At 43.3% G+C, this 16380-nt stretch overlaps 2 protein-coding genes across 3 annotated transcripts in view; one reads left to right on the forward strand and one right to left on the reverse strand.

Moving 5' to 3' along the window:
• fbxl5 (F-box and leucine-rich repeat protein 5) overlaps nt 1–8221 on the forward strand; it is a 101384-nt gene extending 93163 nt beyond the window's left edge. Inside the window, exon 11 of the mRNA XM_034180549.1 lies at nt 7341–8221. Within this exon, the coding sequence (XP_034036440.1) occupies nt 7341–7417 (77 nt within the window). The 3' untranslated portion in view covers nt 7418–8221. The remainder of the gene's footprint in view (nt 1–7340) is intronic.
• Nucleotides 8222–9891: 1670 nt separating this feature from the next.
• The window catches only part of cc2d2a (coiled-coil and C2 domain containing 2A), a 119921-nt gene continuing 113432 nt past the window's right edge, over nt 9892–16380 (reverse strand). Inside the window, exons 35-38 of one of the 2 annotated variants that reach the window (XM_034180548.1) lie at nt 10653–10775; nt 10509–10567; nt 10232–10409; nt 9892–10140 (exon numbers count right to left, since the gene is read on the reverse strand). In XM_034180548.1, the coding sequence (XP_034036439.1) occupies nt 9943–10140; nt 10232–10409; nt 10509–10567; nt 10653–10775 (558 nt within the window). In that variant the 3' untranslated portion in view covers nt 9892–9942. The remainder of the gene's footprint in view (nt 10141–10231; nt 10410–10508; nt 10568–10652; nt 10776–16380) is intronic. The other variant, XM_034180547.1, reaches the window with a different exon arrangement.

The following is a 16380-nucleotide window of genomic DNA, read 5'->3' on the forward strand; positions in this document are numbered from 1 at the left end:
CAACAGCGGATCTTCTATATTAGCCTGTCCAGACTTTGTACCTCCACTGGAAAGGACACTCCAGCGTCATTGTAAGATGCCGGTGTAACAGTATAGCTTCCCCCCGGATAGCTTCTCCCCCATGAAGATATCCTAGGATATCTTCCACCCCACCCCTGACAGGCAACATTCCACTCTTGGAACTCCAAAATGAGTTTAGACTGAAAGAGCTAGTGCCACTTAACACTTTTAAATCACTCTTGATGGCTCTGACCTGTAGATGTTTTACCTGATTGTATTATCTCATTCAAGTGTCTGTTTTCTATGTAAATGTAACTGTGTATGTAACTCTGCCCTGCCTCTTGGCCAGGACACTCTTGAAAAAGATCTTCTTACTGTCAGTGAGTTTTATCCTGGTTAAATAAAGGTGATAAGGCCCAATCATGATAGAGCAACCTTTAAACACTATATTTCATGGATGTTTTATGGTCCCAGATGAAGGCATTTGATTGACGGTGAATGCTATTGGTATTCTTTCTGTTTGTATCTATAGCTATCTACAATAGTAATATTTCCTATTCTGAAGTATCTTTAAATCCCCCTTCCAAATATATTCTACAAATGTATGGACCTGGATAGAACCTGAAATATGTGATGTAATGGAAAATACTCCAATTTAGTTTTGCATAAAATAGTCATATGTATAGAACACACAGTAGTGTGTGCACATACACGCAGACACAATAGTATGTAAAGTTGAATTTAGTGTTTGACCTTCCTGTGACCTTGAGCTCAATCCTTTTGTGTAATGAAACATACCTTACTAGGGCTGCTTATAGGTGAACTTGCAAGAGTCTGCAATGTAAACTGTGTGCTGCACAATGATTACAAACAAACAAACCATACATATTGACAAAATCTTGCAAAACTTTGTTTTGGCAAGATATTGAGGTGGGGAGTAAGATATCTTTCCCCCCGGGGTAAGATATCCAGGGGGGGAGGTAAACTGTTACACGGCACAGCACGAGAAGTGGCAGTTTACCGGTTATAAGCTCATCCATTTGGCGAAGGAAACAAGCGCCAGGGGTCACTTCTGACAGTAGGAGGGATCATCGCATCTCATTAGATAGCTACTGTCTGCCTGAAGCTGGGCAGCCCCCAGCCAGTAAAGTGCTGTCTCACCATGGCCTGCTTGCTCCACTGGGTGTGAAGCTTAGAGTAAACCTCAAAAGGCAGGCCACAAATTCTGCACCTGGCAACAAGAAGAAAGAAGATGCCAGCTCTTCATTTTGCAAGCTGGAACATCAGGACTGTGTGCCCTGGCCTCTCTGCTGATCTGCAGCAAATTGATGATGCCCGCAAAACTGCCGTCATTGCGAGTGAACTCTCACGACTAAATGTCAACAGTGCCTGTCTCCAGGAAACTCGGCTGGCGGACAGCGGTACCATCAAGGAAGCAAGTTACGCCTTCATTTGGGAAGAGAAGTCCTTCGACGAATCCCATCAGCACGGTGTCTGTTTTGCTGTGAAGAACACCCTGGTCGTGTGCACTGAACCACCGTCAACTGGCAGCGAAAGAATCCTTTCAACATCTTCAGGCCCAGCCACCATCCTCAGTGCACACGCTCCAAGCCTCTACTCCAACCCAGAGGAAAAAGACCAGTTCTATGAGTCCCTAGATGCAGTGATAGCTAGGATTCCCAGCTCAGAAGGCCTCTACCTAGTCTGAGACTTCAGTGCCAGACTGGGTGGTGATCACAAGACCTGGCCCACCTGCCTAGGTGTCTACGGAAGGGACAAGATCGACAGTGGCCATTGACTGATGGAATGTGCTGCTATCATGGCTTATGCATGACCAACACCTTCTTTAACTGCAAGGATATCCACCAGGTGTCTTGGAGACATCCATGGTCCTTCCACTGGCACCAGTTGGATCTAGTCATCACCAGGGTGTTCTCCTCACCCACAGCTACCATAGTGCAGAGTGCGATACAGATCATTCCCTCGTGGCCAGCAAGGTGCGTATAGCTCCACGGAAGCTGCAACACTCCAAGAAGAAGGGTTGCCCGTGCATCAACATCTGGTGTGTTGGCAGCTCAGAGAAAATGCAGCAGTTCATCAGCCAGTTGGAAGAACCACTCACTGAAGATGCACCGGAAGGTGTCTTCACTTTCCAGTGCATCTTCAGTGTCATTGATGCCAAGTTGTCCCATCTCTGAGATGCTGTCTACCACTTGGCCATCAACACCTATGGGGAAAAAGGACCACAAAAGTGTAGAATGGTATGAGGCCCACTCGGAGGAAATGGAGCCTGTGACTGAGGACAAGAGGAGAGCCCTCCTGACCTGATTTAGTCCCAGCACACTAGAAGCCCTCAAAACTGCCAAGAGAAAAGCCCAGCAAACCACCCACCACTGCACCAACTCATGCTGGCTGAACCTCTGCAGCAGTATACAGACAGCTGCCAACACTGGGGATGCAAGAGTCATGTATGAGGGCAGTAAGAAGGCAACAGGCCTATCAACTTCCAAGTCTGCCCCACTCAAATCGAAGACAGGCAAAGTCATCACAGACCAGGGGAAGCAGCTGCAGTGCTGGGTTGAGTACTGTCTCAAGTTTTATACAACCCAGAACCTTGTCACAGCCCTCGAGGACATCCCAGATCTGCCGGTCATGGAGGAGCTAGACATGCCACCAACCATGGAAGAGCTTGGAAAAGCCATTGACTGCCTTGCTAGTGGGAAGGCCCCAGGGAGTGACGGCATCACACCAGAAGTCACATGTCAGGACAAGGTGCCCAACACAGAGGTCTTGGAATGCACCAACATGAGCAGCATGTTCACCATTCTTGGCGAAAGATGCCTTTGTTGGCTTGGCCATGCCAGGAGAATGGATCCAGACCGGATGCCTAAAGATCGACTGTACGGTCAGCTGGCATAGGGCACTCATTTGGCTGGTTGACCATGCCTGTGCTTCAAGGATGTCTGTAAGGATGACATGTAAATGTGCAGCATCATTGTCAACACGTGGGAGGAGTGTTGGCGCCTTACTGCCAGAACAGGTGCACAGAGGACTGAGGAAGAGAGGAACCAAGGCCTTACTGAGAAACGAGCGAGGAAGGAGTGACAGCGGCAGCCTCAGCAGGCATCACAGTACACGTGCAACAGAGATTGTCATTTTCATTGGACTGATTCGCACAGGTGCAGATAGAAACAAAAAAACAATCTGGACGCTACACAATCATCTCCCCCAGATGGATGGATGCCAGGAGGAGGGGTAATTTTAGCTTATGAAAACCCACTTCCAACAGGACTTTGACCTTGAAAATTTTCCAAGGTAAAAATTTGTGGAATTAGAAACTAGTGTTGGCGGAGGTTTGCTCTCCATTAACGCAGTGCTGGAGTTTAAGTTGAAATTCATCACACGTTTCATTTATGAATATTTTCAGATTTTCAGAATTTTTAATGCTTTTATGATTCATTAAATGTGCCTAAAACATTTGCACAGTACTATACAGTGAGCGCCTGGTGGTCGGGTCTTAGCCCATGGAGCCCAGCCAGGCTCAGCCCGAAAGAGCGATGTGGGCCCACCCTCCTGTGGGTTCACCACCTGCAGAGGGGGCCATGGCGGCCCAGTCCATGCTCACAGCCCCTGGCTGTTGGGACGTGGAATGTCACCTCGCTGGGGGGGGAGGAGCCTGAGCTTGTGCGGGAGGTTGAGAGATACTGACTAGAGATAGTCGGGCTCATCTCCACTCACAGCTTGGGCTCTGGTATCCTGGAGAGGAGCTGGACGCTTCATTTTTCTGGCATTGCCCATGGGGAGAGGCGGAGAGCTGGGGTCGCATTACTTATTGCTCCCCAGCTCAGTCGCCATGTGTTGGAGTTTACGCCAGTGAACAAAAGGGTCGCGTCCCTACGCCTTCGGGTTGGGGACAGGTCTCTCACTGTTGTCTCGGCCTACGGGCCGAGTGGTAGTGCAGAGTACCCGACCTTCTTGGAGTCCCTGGGAGGCGTACTAGATAGTGCTCCGTCTGGGGACTCCATTGTTCTCCTGGGGGATTTCAATGCCCACGTGGGCGGCGATAGTGAGACCTGGAGGGGGGTGATCGGGAAGCACGGCCTATGGTGCGGTTGAGGAGCTGTTGACCCTGACTGGGGATGTTGTCAGGCGCTGGAAGGAATACTTCGAGGATCTCCTCAATCCCATCGTCACGTCTTCCGAAGAGGAAGCAGAGACTGGGGAATCAGAGGCGGACTCATCCATTACCCAGGCCGAAGTCACCGAGGTGGTTAGAAAGCTCCTCGGTGGCAAGGCTCCTGGGGTGGATGAAATCCGTCCTGAGTACCTTAAGTCTCTGGATGTTGTGGGACTGTCTTGGCTGACACGCCTTTGCAACATCGCATGGTGATCGGGACAGTGCCTCTGGATTGGCAGACCGGGGTGGTGGTCCCTCTGTTTAAGAAGGGGGACTGGAGGGTGTGTTCCAACTCTAAGGGGATCACACTCCTCAGCCTCCCCGGTAAGGTCTATTCCAGAGTACTGGAGAGGAGAATTCGACCGATGGTCGAACCTCGGATTCAGGAGGAGCAGTGTGGTTTTTGTCCTGGTCGCAGCACACTGGACCAGCTCTACACGCTCCATCGGGTGCTCGAGGGCTCATGGGAGTTCGCCCAACCAGTCCACATGTGTTTTGTGGATCTGGAGAAGGCGTTTGACCGTGTCCCTTGGGCACCCTGTGGAGGGTGTTCCGGGAGTACAGGGTCCAGGGTCCTTTGCTAAGGGCTATCCGGTCCCTGTATGACTGCAGCAGGAGCTTGGTTCGCATGGCCCTGGTCATCCTCTGCTTAATACAGTGCAGTCGTCCTGTCCCATGTGCAGAAAAACACCCCCAAAGCATGATGCTTCCACCCCCAGGCTTCACAGTAGGGACGGTGTTTTTGGGATGGTACTCAGCATTCTTCTTCCTACAAACACGGCGAGTGGAATTAAGACCAAAAAGTTCTATTTTGTTCTCACCTGACAACATAACTTTCTCCCATGACTCCTCTAGATCATCCAAATGGTCATGGGCAAACTTAAGACGGGCCTGGATGTGTGCTGATTTAAGCAGGGGAACCTTCTGTGCCATGCATGATTTTAACCCATGACGTCTTAGTGTATTACCCACAGTAACCTTGGAAACAGTGGTGCCAGCTCTCTTCAGGTCATTGACCAGCTCCTCCCGTGCAGTTCTGGGCTGATTCCTCACCTTTCTTAGGATCATTGATACGCCACGAGGTGGGATCTTGCATGGAGCCCCAGTCCGAGGGAGATTGACAGGCATGTTTAGCTTCTTCCATTTTCTAATAATTGCTCCAACAGTTGATCTTTTTTCACCAGGCTGCTTGGCAATTGCCCTGTAACCCTTTCCAGCCTTGGGGAGGTCAACAATTTTGTCTCTGGTGTCTTTGGATAGCTCTTTGGTCTTAGCCATGTTAGTAGTTGGAGTCTTACTGATTGTGTGGGGTGGACAGGTGTCTTTATGCAGCTAATGACCTCAAATAGGTGCTTCTAATTTGGAATAATAAGTGGAGTGGAGGTGGACTTTTTAGAGGTGGACTAACAGGTCTTTGAGGGCCAGAATTTCTCCTGATTGGCAGGTGTTGAAATACTTATATGCAGCAGTAACATGCAAATAAATTATTATAAAATCATACATTGTGATTTCTGGATTTTTTTTTTTTTTTAGGATTATGTGTCTCTCAGTGGACATCCACCTAAGATGAAAATTTCAGACCCCTCCATGATTTCTAAGTGGGAGAACTTGCAAAATCGCAGGGTGTTCAAATACTTATTTTCCTCACTGTATGTAGTAAATGGACTGCATTTATGTAGCGCTTTTCCATCTGCATCAGTTGCTCAAAGCGCTTTACAATAATGCCTCACATTCACCCTGATGACAAGGTGCTGCCATACAAGGTGCTCACTACACACTGGGAGTAACTAGGGGATTAAGGATTAAGCCCTTAGTCATTTTCCTGTCAGGCTGAGATTTGAACCGAGGATCCTCTGGTCTCAAGCCCAACGCTTTAACCACTAGACCATCACCTCCCCTTACAAGTCACAAGAAACACCTGTCAGTCACGTGTTCCAACATTTTTACTTATTCCAAAATTTGCTGGTCTATTATGAAATGTGTGCCATGTTTCATGTTGTGTGACACATTTGACCGGCTCGTGCCTGATCCGGTTGTTATCTGACAACACTTCTTTAAAAGTATAACGTCTTATATAAATATGTATACAGTGCAGCTGGAAAGTATTCACAGTCCTTCACTTTATCTGCATTTAATGTTACAGCCTTGACGCCATTAGTCTAAACAGACACGGACCATTAGTCTTATGGAAAATTAAACAGCCCACAATCCACCTGTAAGGCTGTATATAAGGCTTCGGCTGCGACCACGCAAGAGTGCCTTTACTTTCAACAACTTTTGAGATGTTTTGATGGTAAAGTGTACAAGTGTGTTATTTACGAGGACAAATAATTGATTAAATTATATGCATACGGTCAAATTAGGTGCATACAGCAAAAATAATTTAATTATACATCTTTGGTGAAGCGGTTAGCCCACTTGGTTTCATTGCGGAAGGTTCCTGGTTCAAACCCTGCCCCTCCCACATTTCTCCATGTAATCTGGAGTTGCATCAGGAAGGGCATCTTGCATAAGACTTGTGCCAGTTCAACATGTAGATCCACCTCAGATTTGCTGTGGTGACCCCTGAGTGCAAACAAGGCAGCAGCTGAAGGGACTTACTTTTTTAATCTTGTGCAAATGAATGAATGTGGGAACTGGTTGCATGCCATAACATTTTGAGGGCAATAGAGTTTTATTTCACCCACCTCCAGTGACCACTCAAAGGTTTTAAAGTGGACACCTTCATGTGCACATCAAATTTAATCATTCCCTTATCGCTACCTGATTACTTTTTTGTGTATCAGCCTGCAGTGGAAACAGATGCATAAATGGAAAAAAAAAACCTGTGTAGATCTCAATTTTCCAGTTTTGTCATAATGTCAAAAAGTGATCATTACGTAGGTCCTCCATTGGACATTGGTTAATTTTCCAGGTTTTCATTCAATCATGATTGAAAGTTTAGTCTACTGTGACTAATGCCAATTTTAAAGAAACGTCACAAAGCAATCACGGGGAACTTTGGGAAGTTCTTTACAAACATACGTTTTGACACCAGTTGTCCTGTCTCCATATGGAGACGAGTAGTTTTTCCAGAAGAATTTTGTAAAACTCTGAATGTGGGCTCCTTCTTGTTGTGCCGAGTGGATGCTAAGTCTTTTTTTTTTTTTCCTCTTTCTCTCAGGGCCTCACGCGGACACAGCCAGCGGCTGTCAGAACCTGCAGTGTGGCTTCAGGGCCTGCTGTCGCTCTGGAGAGTGATGTCACCCTTCTACATTGTCACGTCTTCTCTTATTGCACTTTATCCGTGGAAAACTATTTGTTGTATTTTCTGTCACTCACTATGTTCTGGGTGGAGATGTGCTTTTCCTCATTAAATTTCCATCTGTATGTCATGGGAATAAAAGGAATTGATGAGGTGATAAATGTCAGCAAATGTGCATTCTGGCTGTTTGGTTGACCGACACAAAGTACGGTGTTTGAGACTGAAATAGGCACGAAAATTATGATGACTAATTTACATTTCTTTTTTAAAAGCATTTATTGGATGGCTCGTGTGGTGTTGAAAAAGAACGGTTACTGGAGAACCTGATCTACAGAGTCCTGTTGTACGTGGATTTCCTCACACCCCTCAGGCTGTTTAGTTAACAGCACAAACATCCAACATCAATGAATATGTCCAGACATAGGAATTTTAATTAACGTTGCTGTACAGTCTTCAGCATTTGTCAGACTTTGAAAAATACTGTCCTTAATCAAAGATTTTGCTTCTCTATTTTCCTTGTGCACGCCAGTTTTGGGAGAAAAAAAACAAAAAAACAATGTTGATATAGGAGAATATTTTGATATACTTAAAACTGAGGAACTCTGAGGGCAGACGAAAGAGGATGGAGATGATTTTTACCCTCGGGTTGGGAGATGTAGAATCCACTTGCCCAACTTTAAGTAGATTGTGTTACATCTTTAATCATTCTGCTCCAGGAAATATTTGCTTGTTGCATGCAGAGTTCCATTGGAAATGTACAATTCATATGTAGAACAATAAACATAGCTTGGATTAAAAGTAACATTTTGTTTTTCATTTTTGGGATGTAGATCTTAAGCATTTATCAATGTTTTTAGATATCTCCCCCCACCAACCGGCAATTGTTTTTGGTTGAGGAAAGCTGGATTTTAGCTAAGGAGACAGATTAAGGTTTTAATATTTCCAGAAATACTAATATTCATCAAATCCAGTACTGATCTGCTGCAAATCTATTTGTCCGCAGTGCTGACTGTATTGTCTCCCAACAATTTTACATTGATAGAAACCAAGTTAAACAATTTTACAGAACTGAAGAGCTGTCTTGGCAACAACGGGCAACTGTCTGGAAGATTGAAAGTATGTTTTAAATATAACACTGAGACAACCAGTGTTACCACAGTTATGTTGAAAAAGTAATCCAGTTACTGATTACTCCTTAAAGTAACTTAGTTACTTTATCGATTACTCAGTTTTAAAAGTAGTTAGATTACTAGTTACTTTCAGCAGGTGCTGACAACACCCCCGCTACCTAAACATGAAAATTCTAACCAGTTTTGCCAATACTGTTTATAATCATCCTGAATTCAATTAACGTAAATCCTTGTTTTAAAAAAATTGACATCTTTCTTGACCTCCATATTTAACTGTCGACAGCACTATAACAGTAAAAAAAATTTTTAAATAAATAACTGTTAAATTCTAACATTTAAATTCTTTCTAAACACTTTAGTTGTTGAAATTATAAAGTAGTAGTAATCTGAAAAACTGTCTTCAAAAGTGGACCTTTAATATAGGGCCGCTGTGGGGGCTGCTCCCCCCTTCCCATGTGGATTTGCCCCTGACTTGCTATCTGATCAGAAGAATGGATAATTTTTATTTATGCAGAAAACAACCAGACTTGCAGGTTAGAAATTTTTATAGTTTTATTTCTTTTTTACATCATGCCATCCTCAGACATTAGGTGCATTTAGGTGGAACAATAAAGTTAGTGTTAACGCGTTGCAGATCAGCTGTTATTAGCGAGGAGACAGAGCGGGACAGAGTTTTAAATAAAGGGGGAGAAACATGGCTTTATAAAGTCGTAGCTCTGAATGCTTTGACATAAAACTCTTTTTTTCAACTTTGCACACAGCAGAGGAAAATGTTGCTGAAAGTGGACGGACGGATGGGTGTTCCCCTGTACAGTGGATCAAGTTAATGGAGTGCTAAGAAAGCAGTGAAATGCATCAAACCATGTCCAAGCAGCTTCATGGCTGAGGTGATGGTTAAGGTGTTGGGTTTGAGTCCAGAAGATCATGGGTTCACATCCCCGCCTGCCTGGAAAATCACTAAGAGCCCTGGGGCAAGGCCTTTAATCCCCTATTGCTCCCGGTGTGTAGTGAGCGCCTTGTGTGGCAGCACCCTGACATCGGGGTGAATGTGAGACATAATTGTAAAGCGCTTTGAGCATCTGATGCAGATGGAAAAGTGCTATATAAATGCAGCCCATTTATTTGCTTTAGAAGCAGTCATTAAATTCCTGAAGCTCATTTTTGTTAACAGTTAAAAGGTTTTATCACATCTAAAGCCATAACACAAGGTGTGTTTAGTTTGTGTGCGAGTATCAAGAATAAAAATGAAAATCAGGTCATTTGAACAACTCAAGAAAGCAAGGTATGTTTCCAAATTATTTATTAAAAATAAATATAACTCTAAACATACCAGCAAATACGTAAGTACTAATCAACTTGTTTTGGTCCTCGCCTGTAGCATAAAACGTCCTTTAGTCGTCAGCATTCTTGTGTCCTTTGGAGATGAGTGATGCCAAATAAACCCACACGGATAGAACGTTGTTGGGGTAGGGGTGCACATACACGGCCAGGGCAAACTCTCCGCTGGACGTGTGGACCCCGGTGCTGTACACGGCCTCTATGACGGGTCCCATCTCTGAGAACGGCAGGTTCAGGGGGAATCCCGAGACCTACAAACAAATTCAGATGGCAGTAAAAGTCACCATGGCTGATATTTTAACTGGATCACATGGTGACCCGTTCCTCCTTCCTCACACTTACCCTGGTGTCTCCCAGCATGCTTTGCAGCTCGTAGCTGTGGCCCTCAGCCACGCCCCGCCCCTGAGTTTGCTCCAGTGTGGGCAGAAAGTTCCTGAAGGTGGTTGCGCAGTAACGGTTCCACTGTGTTCGTTGGTAAGGACGCCACTGCATGATCTTGTTCCTCAGTATGTTCTCAATCCTGCAGAGTGAAACCATCAGTGTGTTTAGGGCGGCGCTGTGCTCTGCCATGATGATGCAGCATTTTGGTGAGTGGGGATGGGGGGGCAGGATTTCTTACCTGTGCTGAAGTTCTGCTGCACCTTCTTTATCAGCGGGACGATAGAGCAGTTGCTCCGGCTGCAACATAAACATGGACAAGGCTTTAGAAAACTGAGTGACATCATCAGAAGACACGCATCATCCAGAAATGTCCCACACTCACCTGCACACTGGACAGACCCGGGTTAGAGAAGAACCTGGAGAAAAAGGGCTTCCACAGTTTGCCATTTGTGATATCAAAACTCATCTGCATGGGTGAGGTGTATTTTTGAATGTTGAACCAAACCTGAATCAGGGAACATAAACACCTTGAATGAAAACTGCGGGGGGGGGAGCAAACAACTTAATGACGGAACGCACTGTTAGGGCATGTATCAGCGATTTCATAGTTGCCACTGTGCATGTGAAAAACACCACCATATACTTCCAGTTCACAGGTGATGCAGTATAAACGAGGTACTTTGAACAATTTTCACAAAATTCATCATAAATAAGTGAGTTCATTTCAGAATCCAGGCTCCAACTCATGAAACTGGCAATGATGAAGTTTGTTAATCAAAGGCCATAACTCTGCCACAATGTGCCAATCTTGTACAACAGGGGTGGGCAACTTGTTCCAGAAAGGGCCAAGAGGGTGCAGGTTTTCTTTGCAGCCACTGATTCCACCAGGTGATTTCACTGATTAACATCACTTTGAGCAGATGGAAGAAGTTACGAGTGAAATCACCTGGTGGAATCAGTGGCTACAAAGAAAACCTGCACCCTCTTGGCCCTTTCTGGAACAAGTTGCCCACTCCTATTGTACAATAGTACAATATGTGTAATACAGTGGCGGATGCTGGTCTTTCAAGGAGGGGATGCTCAATTTCGGCCTACCTCATAAAATGTGTCGGTTTATTTATACGTAAATTCTACCCTCCGTTCCTTTTCAAGAAAATGATCTGTGACCCTGTCGTACCAACAAGGCGTCTTTTCCAGGGACTTGACTAGTGTCCTCTCAATGGCCAGGAGAGCTAGGCTGCTTAAACGGCCTTGGCCCATGGTGTTGCGGGTGTAAGACTTGAACCGCTTTAAACAGGAGAAGGTCCTCTCTACACCTGCAGATGTAGCTCCAATCGTTGCCACTAATGACAATAGTTTGTACACCTGAGGCATTGCACTGTCCAACTCCATGTCTTTCAGAAACAGCAAGAAATCACATAGGGAGTGTACTTTTATTTTAAAGTCACAGGTCTGATCATATAGCGCCAAATCACAACAAACAGTTGCCCCAAGGCGCTTTATATTGTAAGGCAAGGCCATACAATAATTATGTAAAACCCCAACGGTCAAAACGACCCCCTGTGAGCAAGCACTTGGCTACAGTGGGAAGGAAAAACTCTGATCAGACACAGAGAGAGAGAGAGAGAGAGAGCTGCTGTTTCTGGATTTCTGACTTGAGGTTCGATTCCCTGTTCTGAACACACAGGTGATGTATGCTCATGTTCTCCAGCTGACACACACAGTTTTTGGTTGTATACAGGAGCGCAGTGTTGCACAGACTTGCTTGCAGTAACGCTGTGCTGCGCAGACCTGCTTAAAACTGTCCAGCGCTCCACGCCGAAGAAATTTAACGTTTAATTTCTTCTGTCCTACGCACGTAGCCCTCAACATACTGATGCGCAGGGAGCAAAAACTCGACGTAGAGCTGCTAAAAGTGGGTGTAGAGCTGCTCAACTCAGCGTAGATGATCCGCCACAATGAGCAGCTATACAGATACGCCAATGTGACAGGGGCTTTAAATGGTTCGTGTAGTGGGAGCATTAGCATGACTAAAACCTTTCAGCTTCGGTGTGTGTGTGTGTGTGTGTGTGTGCGCTCTGCCCCCCACACCTTCCACCTTTTTAAGCATTTTTCTTTTCTTTTCTTGCCTTTCACCTGACCCCCCTAATTACAACCATCTTAATCCCTGAAACTTGAAGCATTTTTTTTTTAATGTAGATGTAAATTAATATACAATGTTTTCAGCTAGTTGACAGTAGCGCTGTACAATATAGCCAAATTATCGTATCTCAATATTGTCATATCAATATGATATAACTATGATTTGACACAAAGTGCAGCAACAGTGAAAATTAAACATTCTTAAAACAGTAATAATACCACACTCATTTTGCACTCAGCATAAGGATACTGTGCCCTCCAAAAGCATTGGAACACTTGGAATTTCACACATTTTAATTTGTTTATACCATTTTAAATACAAGAAATACAAAAAAATAAACTCAAACTGAAAGCAAATCTAGAAAACTTGATAAAACCTGTAAATAATAATCAGTTTTATTGCGAGTTTTCTTTAGACAAGTCAGGGGATGGAAACATGAACATTTCCAAGTCACTGAATATGTCTTGGACTTTATTTACAACAATTATGAAGAAATACAAAAGTTTCTTTCACCAAAACATCAAATCTAGGCTTTCGTCTCAAATGTACTTTCTGTCAAATTGTAGCCGAACGTTCAGGTCTTCCTTTTAAGAAAATCCTCCACTACACCACTTCATCAGGAAGCTGGATTTTATATTTTTAATTAATTTATATCAAGTTGTAGACATTTGCTTTCAGTTTGAGTTATGGAAGATAATTTTAGAAAAAAAATGTATTTAAAATGGAAGAAACAAATTAAAATGTGTGAAATACCAAGTGTTCCAATACTTTTGAGGGCAAGTGAGAAACACTGAGGAGCAGCATCTTACATCTCGTATATAATGCAGCAGATAAGAGAATATTTATTTAAATCCTGCAAATGGTGATACAAGCATCAAATTTGGCACAAATAATCCATAGACGAACTCTTTTGAAAAAACTGATTGGCCACTTGAATTTTCAATAGGCAGCCAGGTCAGGGGTCAGTTGAAGAATTACACAGGGGTCAAAATTAAAAGATCCAATCATAGAAAACTACATCACATTATACCATGGTCAGTGAGAATTCCATTATTATTATCGTGTATACGCACACGTAGTTCGGCGAGTTAAGTCACTGTTATAATCACTCCGCTCTGGTCGTCACCACAGCAAGGCGCAAATCAGTTGGCGCAGATCAGCTGTGTTTTGACAGGTGAATGACAAAACGATAAAACATGGATTTCCAAGTGAATTTTAATATTTTTGGCCAAAATAAAATGTTTGAGGAATGGAAAGAGGAGGAGAGCAAACGAGAAGAACAGCAAAAGCAACGGCGTAAAGATTTAACATCGGACGAACTGGACAAGATTGAAGACGGGAAAGAAGAGTAGAAGACGAAAAAAGTTAAATATTTGTGTGTTAGCTCACTGTGTGGGACCATGGTATAAGTGGATTAAACAACTCGAAGCCGTGCATTATACAGTTTGAATGCACTTCGCGGACTAACACCACTCGGCTTCGCGTCATAGTGTTTTAGACTCCGCATTGTGCATTCAAACCGTATAATGCACGGCTTCCAGTTGTTTAATCCTTACTTATTTGCCTGATCATAAAGATTCCAAAAAGTTATAGTTTGGACAATCTGTGACTGAATGTTATGGAGTTATGAGGAACAGTAGTGTTCAGAATAATAGTAGTGCTATGTGATTAAAAAGATGAATCCACGTTTTGAGTATATTTCTTATTGTTACATGGGAAACAAGGTACCAGTAGATTCAGTAGATTCTCACAAATCCAACAAGACCAAGCATTCATGATATGGACACTCTTAAGGCTATGAAATTGGGCTATTAGTAAAAAAAACTAGAAAAGGGGGTGTTCACAATAATAGTAGTGTGGCATTCAGTCAGTGAGATCATCAATTTTGTGGAACAAACAGGTGTGAATCAGGTGTCCCCTATTTAAGGATGAAGCCAGCACCTGTTGAACATGCTTTTCTCTTTGAAAGCCTGAGGAAAATGGGACGTTCAAGACATTGTTCAGAAGAACAGCGTAGTTTGATTAAAAAGTTGATTGGAGAGGGGAAAACCTATACGCAGGTGCAAAAAATTATAGGCTGTTCATCTACAATGATCTCCAATGCTTTAAAATGGACAAAAAAAAAACAGAGACACATGGAAGAAAATGGAAAACAACCATCAAAATGAATAGAAAAATAACCAGAATGGCAAAGGTTCACCCATTGATCAGCTCCAGGATGATCAAAGACAGTCTGGAGTTACCTGTAAGTGCTGTGACAGTTAGAAGACACCTGTGTAAAGCTAATTTATTTGCAAGAATCCCCCGCAAAGTCCCTCTGTTAAATAAAAGATGTGCAGAAGAGGTTACAATTTGCCAAAGAACACATCAACTGGCCTAAAGAGAAATAGAGGAATATTTTGTGGACTGATGAGAGTAAAATTGTACTTTCTGGGTCCAAGGGCCGCAGACAGTTTGTGAGATGACCCCCAATTCAAGCCACAGTTCACAGTGAAGCATGGTGGTGCAAGCATCATGATATGGGCATGTTTCTCCTACTATGGTGTTGGGCCTATATATCGCATACCAGGTATCATGGATCAGTTTGGATATGTCAAAATACTTGAAGAGGTCATGTTGCCTTATGCTGAAGAGGACATGCCCTTGAAATGGGTGTTTCAACAAGACAATGACCCCAAGCACACTAGTAAATGAGCAAAATCTTGGTTCCAAACCAACAAAATTAATGCCTCACAGATGTGAAGAAATCATGGAAAACTGTGGTTATACAACTAAATACTAGTTTAGTGATTCACAGGATTGCTAAAAAAGCAGTTTGAACATAATAGGTTTGAGTTTGTAGCATCAACAGCAGATGCTACTATTATTGTGAACACCCCCTTTTCTACTTTTTTTTTTTTTTTACTAATAGCCCAATTTCATAGTCTTAAGAGTGTGCATATCATTTATGCTTGGTCTTGTTGGATTTGTGAGAATCTACTGAATTTACTGGTACCTTGCTCCCATGTAACAATAAGAAATATACTCAAAACCTGGATTAATCTTTTTAGTCACATAGCACTACTATTATTCTGAACACTACTGTAAAAGCAGCAAGAATGGTGACAAAGGTCAGTTTCAGTTTGTACAGGGGTCAAAAGTTAAAGTTTTCCAATTTTGGTAAAAAATGATGCACATTATTGGTTGAGTTAATTGGGTTTTAAAAAGTAACAGTTTGCATCATGTGTCATGCTTAGTTCATGTAACATATGTTACAGGGTAACATATGTCACATGTCATAGAATCAAATGTACACTGACCTTGTTTGACCTTTACTTTGGAGACCAAGCATTCAGCACTGTCAGAACTATTCAATTTATTAATCCTATTAACTGGAAGCTCTGCATATGCGCTCCGTTCACATTTAAAATTGAAAAATAAAAGGACACTGGAGCCCAGAAAAAAAAGCCATATGAATATGAGGACATACACTGACAGAAATGTCACAGCTAACAACCAGATTTCCTCAATGTTAATAATATTTATAATTTAGAAGGTGAAGAGCTCCAAATCCTTTCAATATGTGTTTAAGAAGCGCTGTGGATTATTAGGTGACAACATCTGTCTGCAAAATGATCCACCACCACTCATCCTTTCATCTGTAAATCCAGGGATTATTTTTTGGAGGCAAGATGATGTCACCTTCTTGACATCTCCCATATCCCATCATTACCAGTCAGAAAACACAGCCCCGCCAACTCTTTGCAAATGTGTTTTGCAATGAGTGTATATTTTCATCACATTGTCATTGTGTGTTGTTGAGGTGAGCAGGAGGTCACCCACCCTGATCCTGGAGGTCACCTGCTCTGCATGTTTTATATCTCTACCTGCTCCACCGCTGCTAATTAACCACATGAGCTGGGAAATGCCAGAGTTGACTAATCAGCTGTGGTTGCAACAGGTAGACATGGAAAACATACAGAGCAGA

This window comes from Thalassophryne amazonica, chromosome 10 (genome assembly GCF_902500255.1).
Source record: "Thalassophryne amazonica chromosome 10, fThaAma1.1, whole genome shotgun sequence".
Lineage (NCBI taxonomy): Eukaryota > Metazoa > Chordata > Actinopteri > Batrachoidiformes > Batrachoididae > Thalassophryne > Thalassophryne amazonica.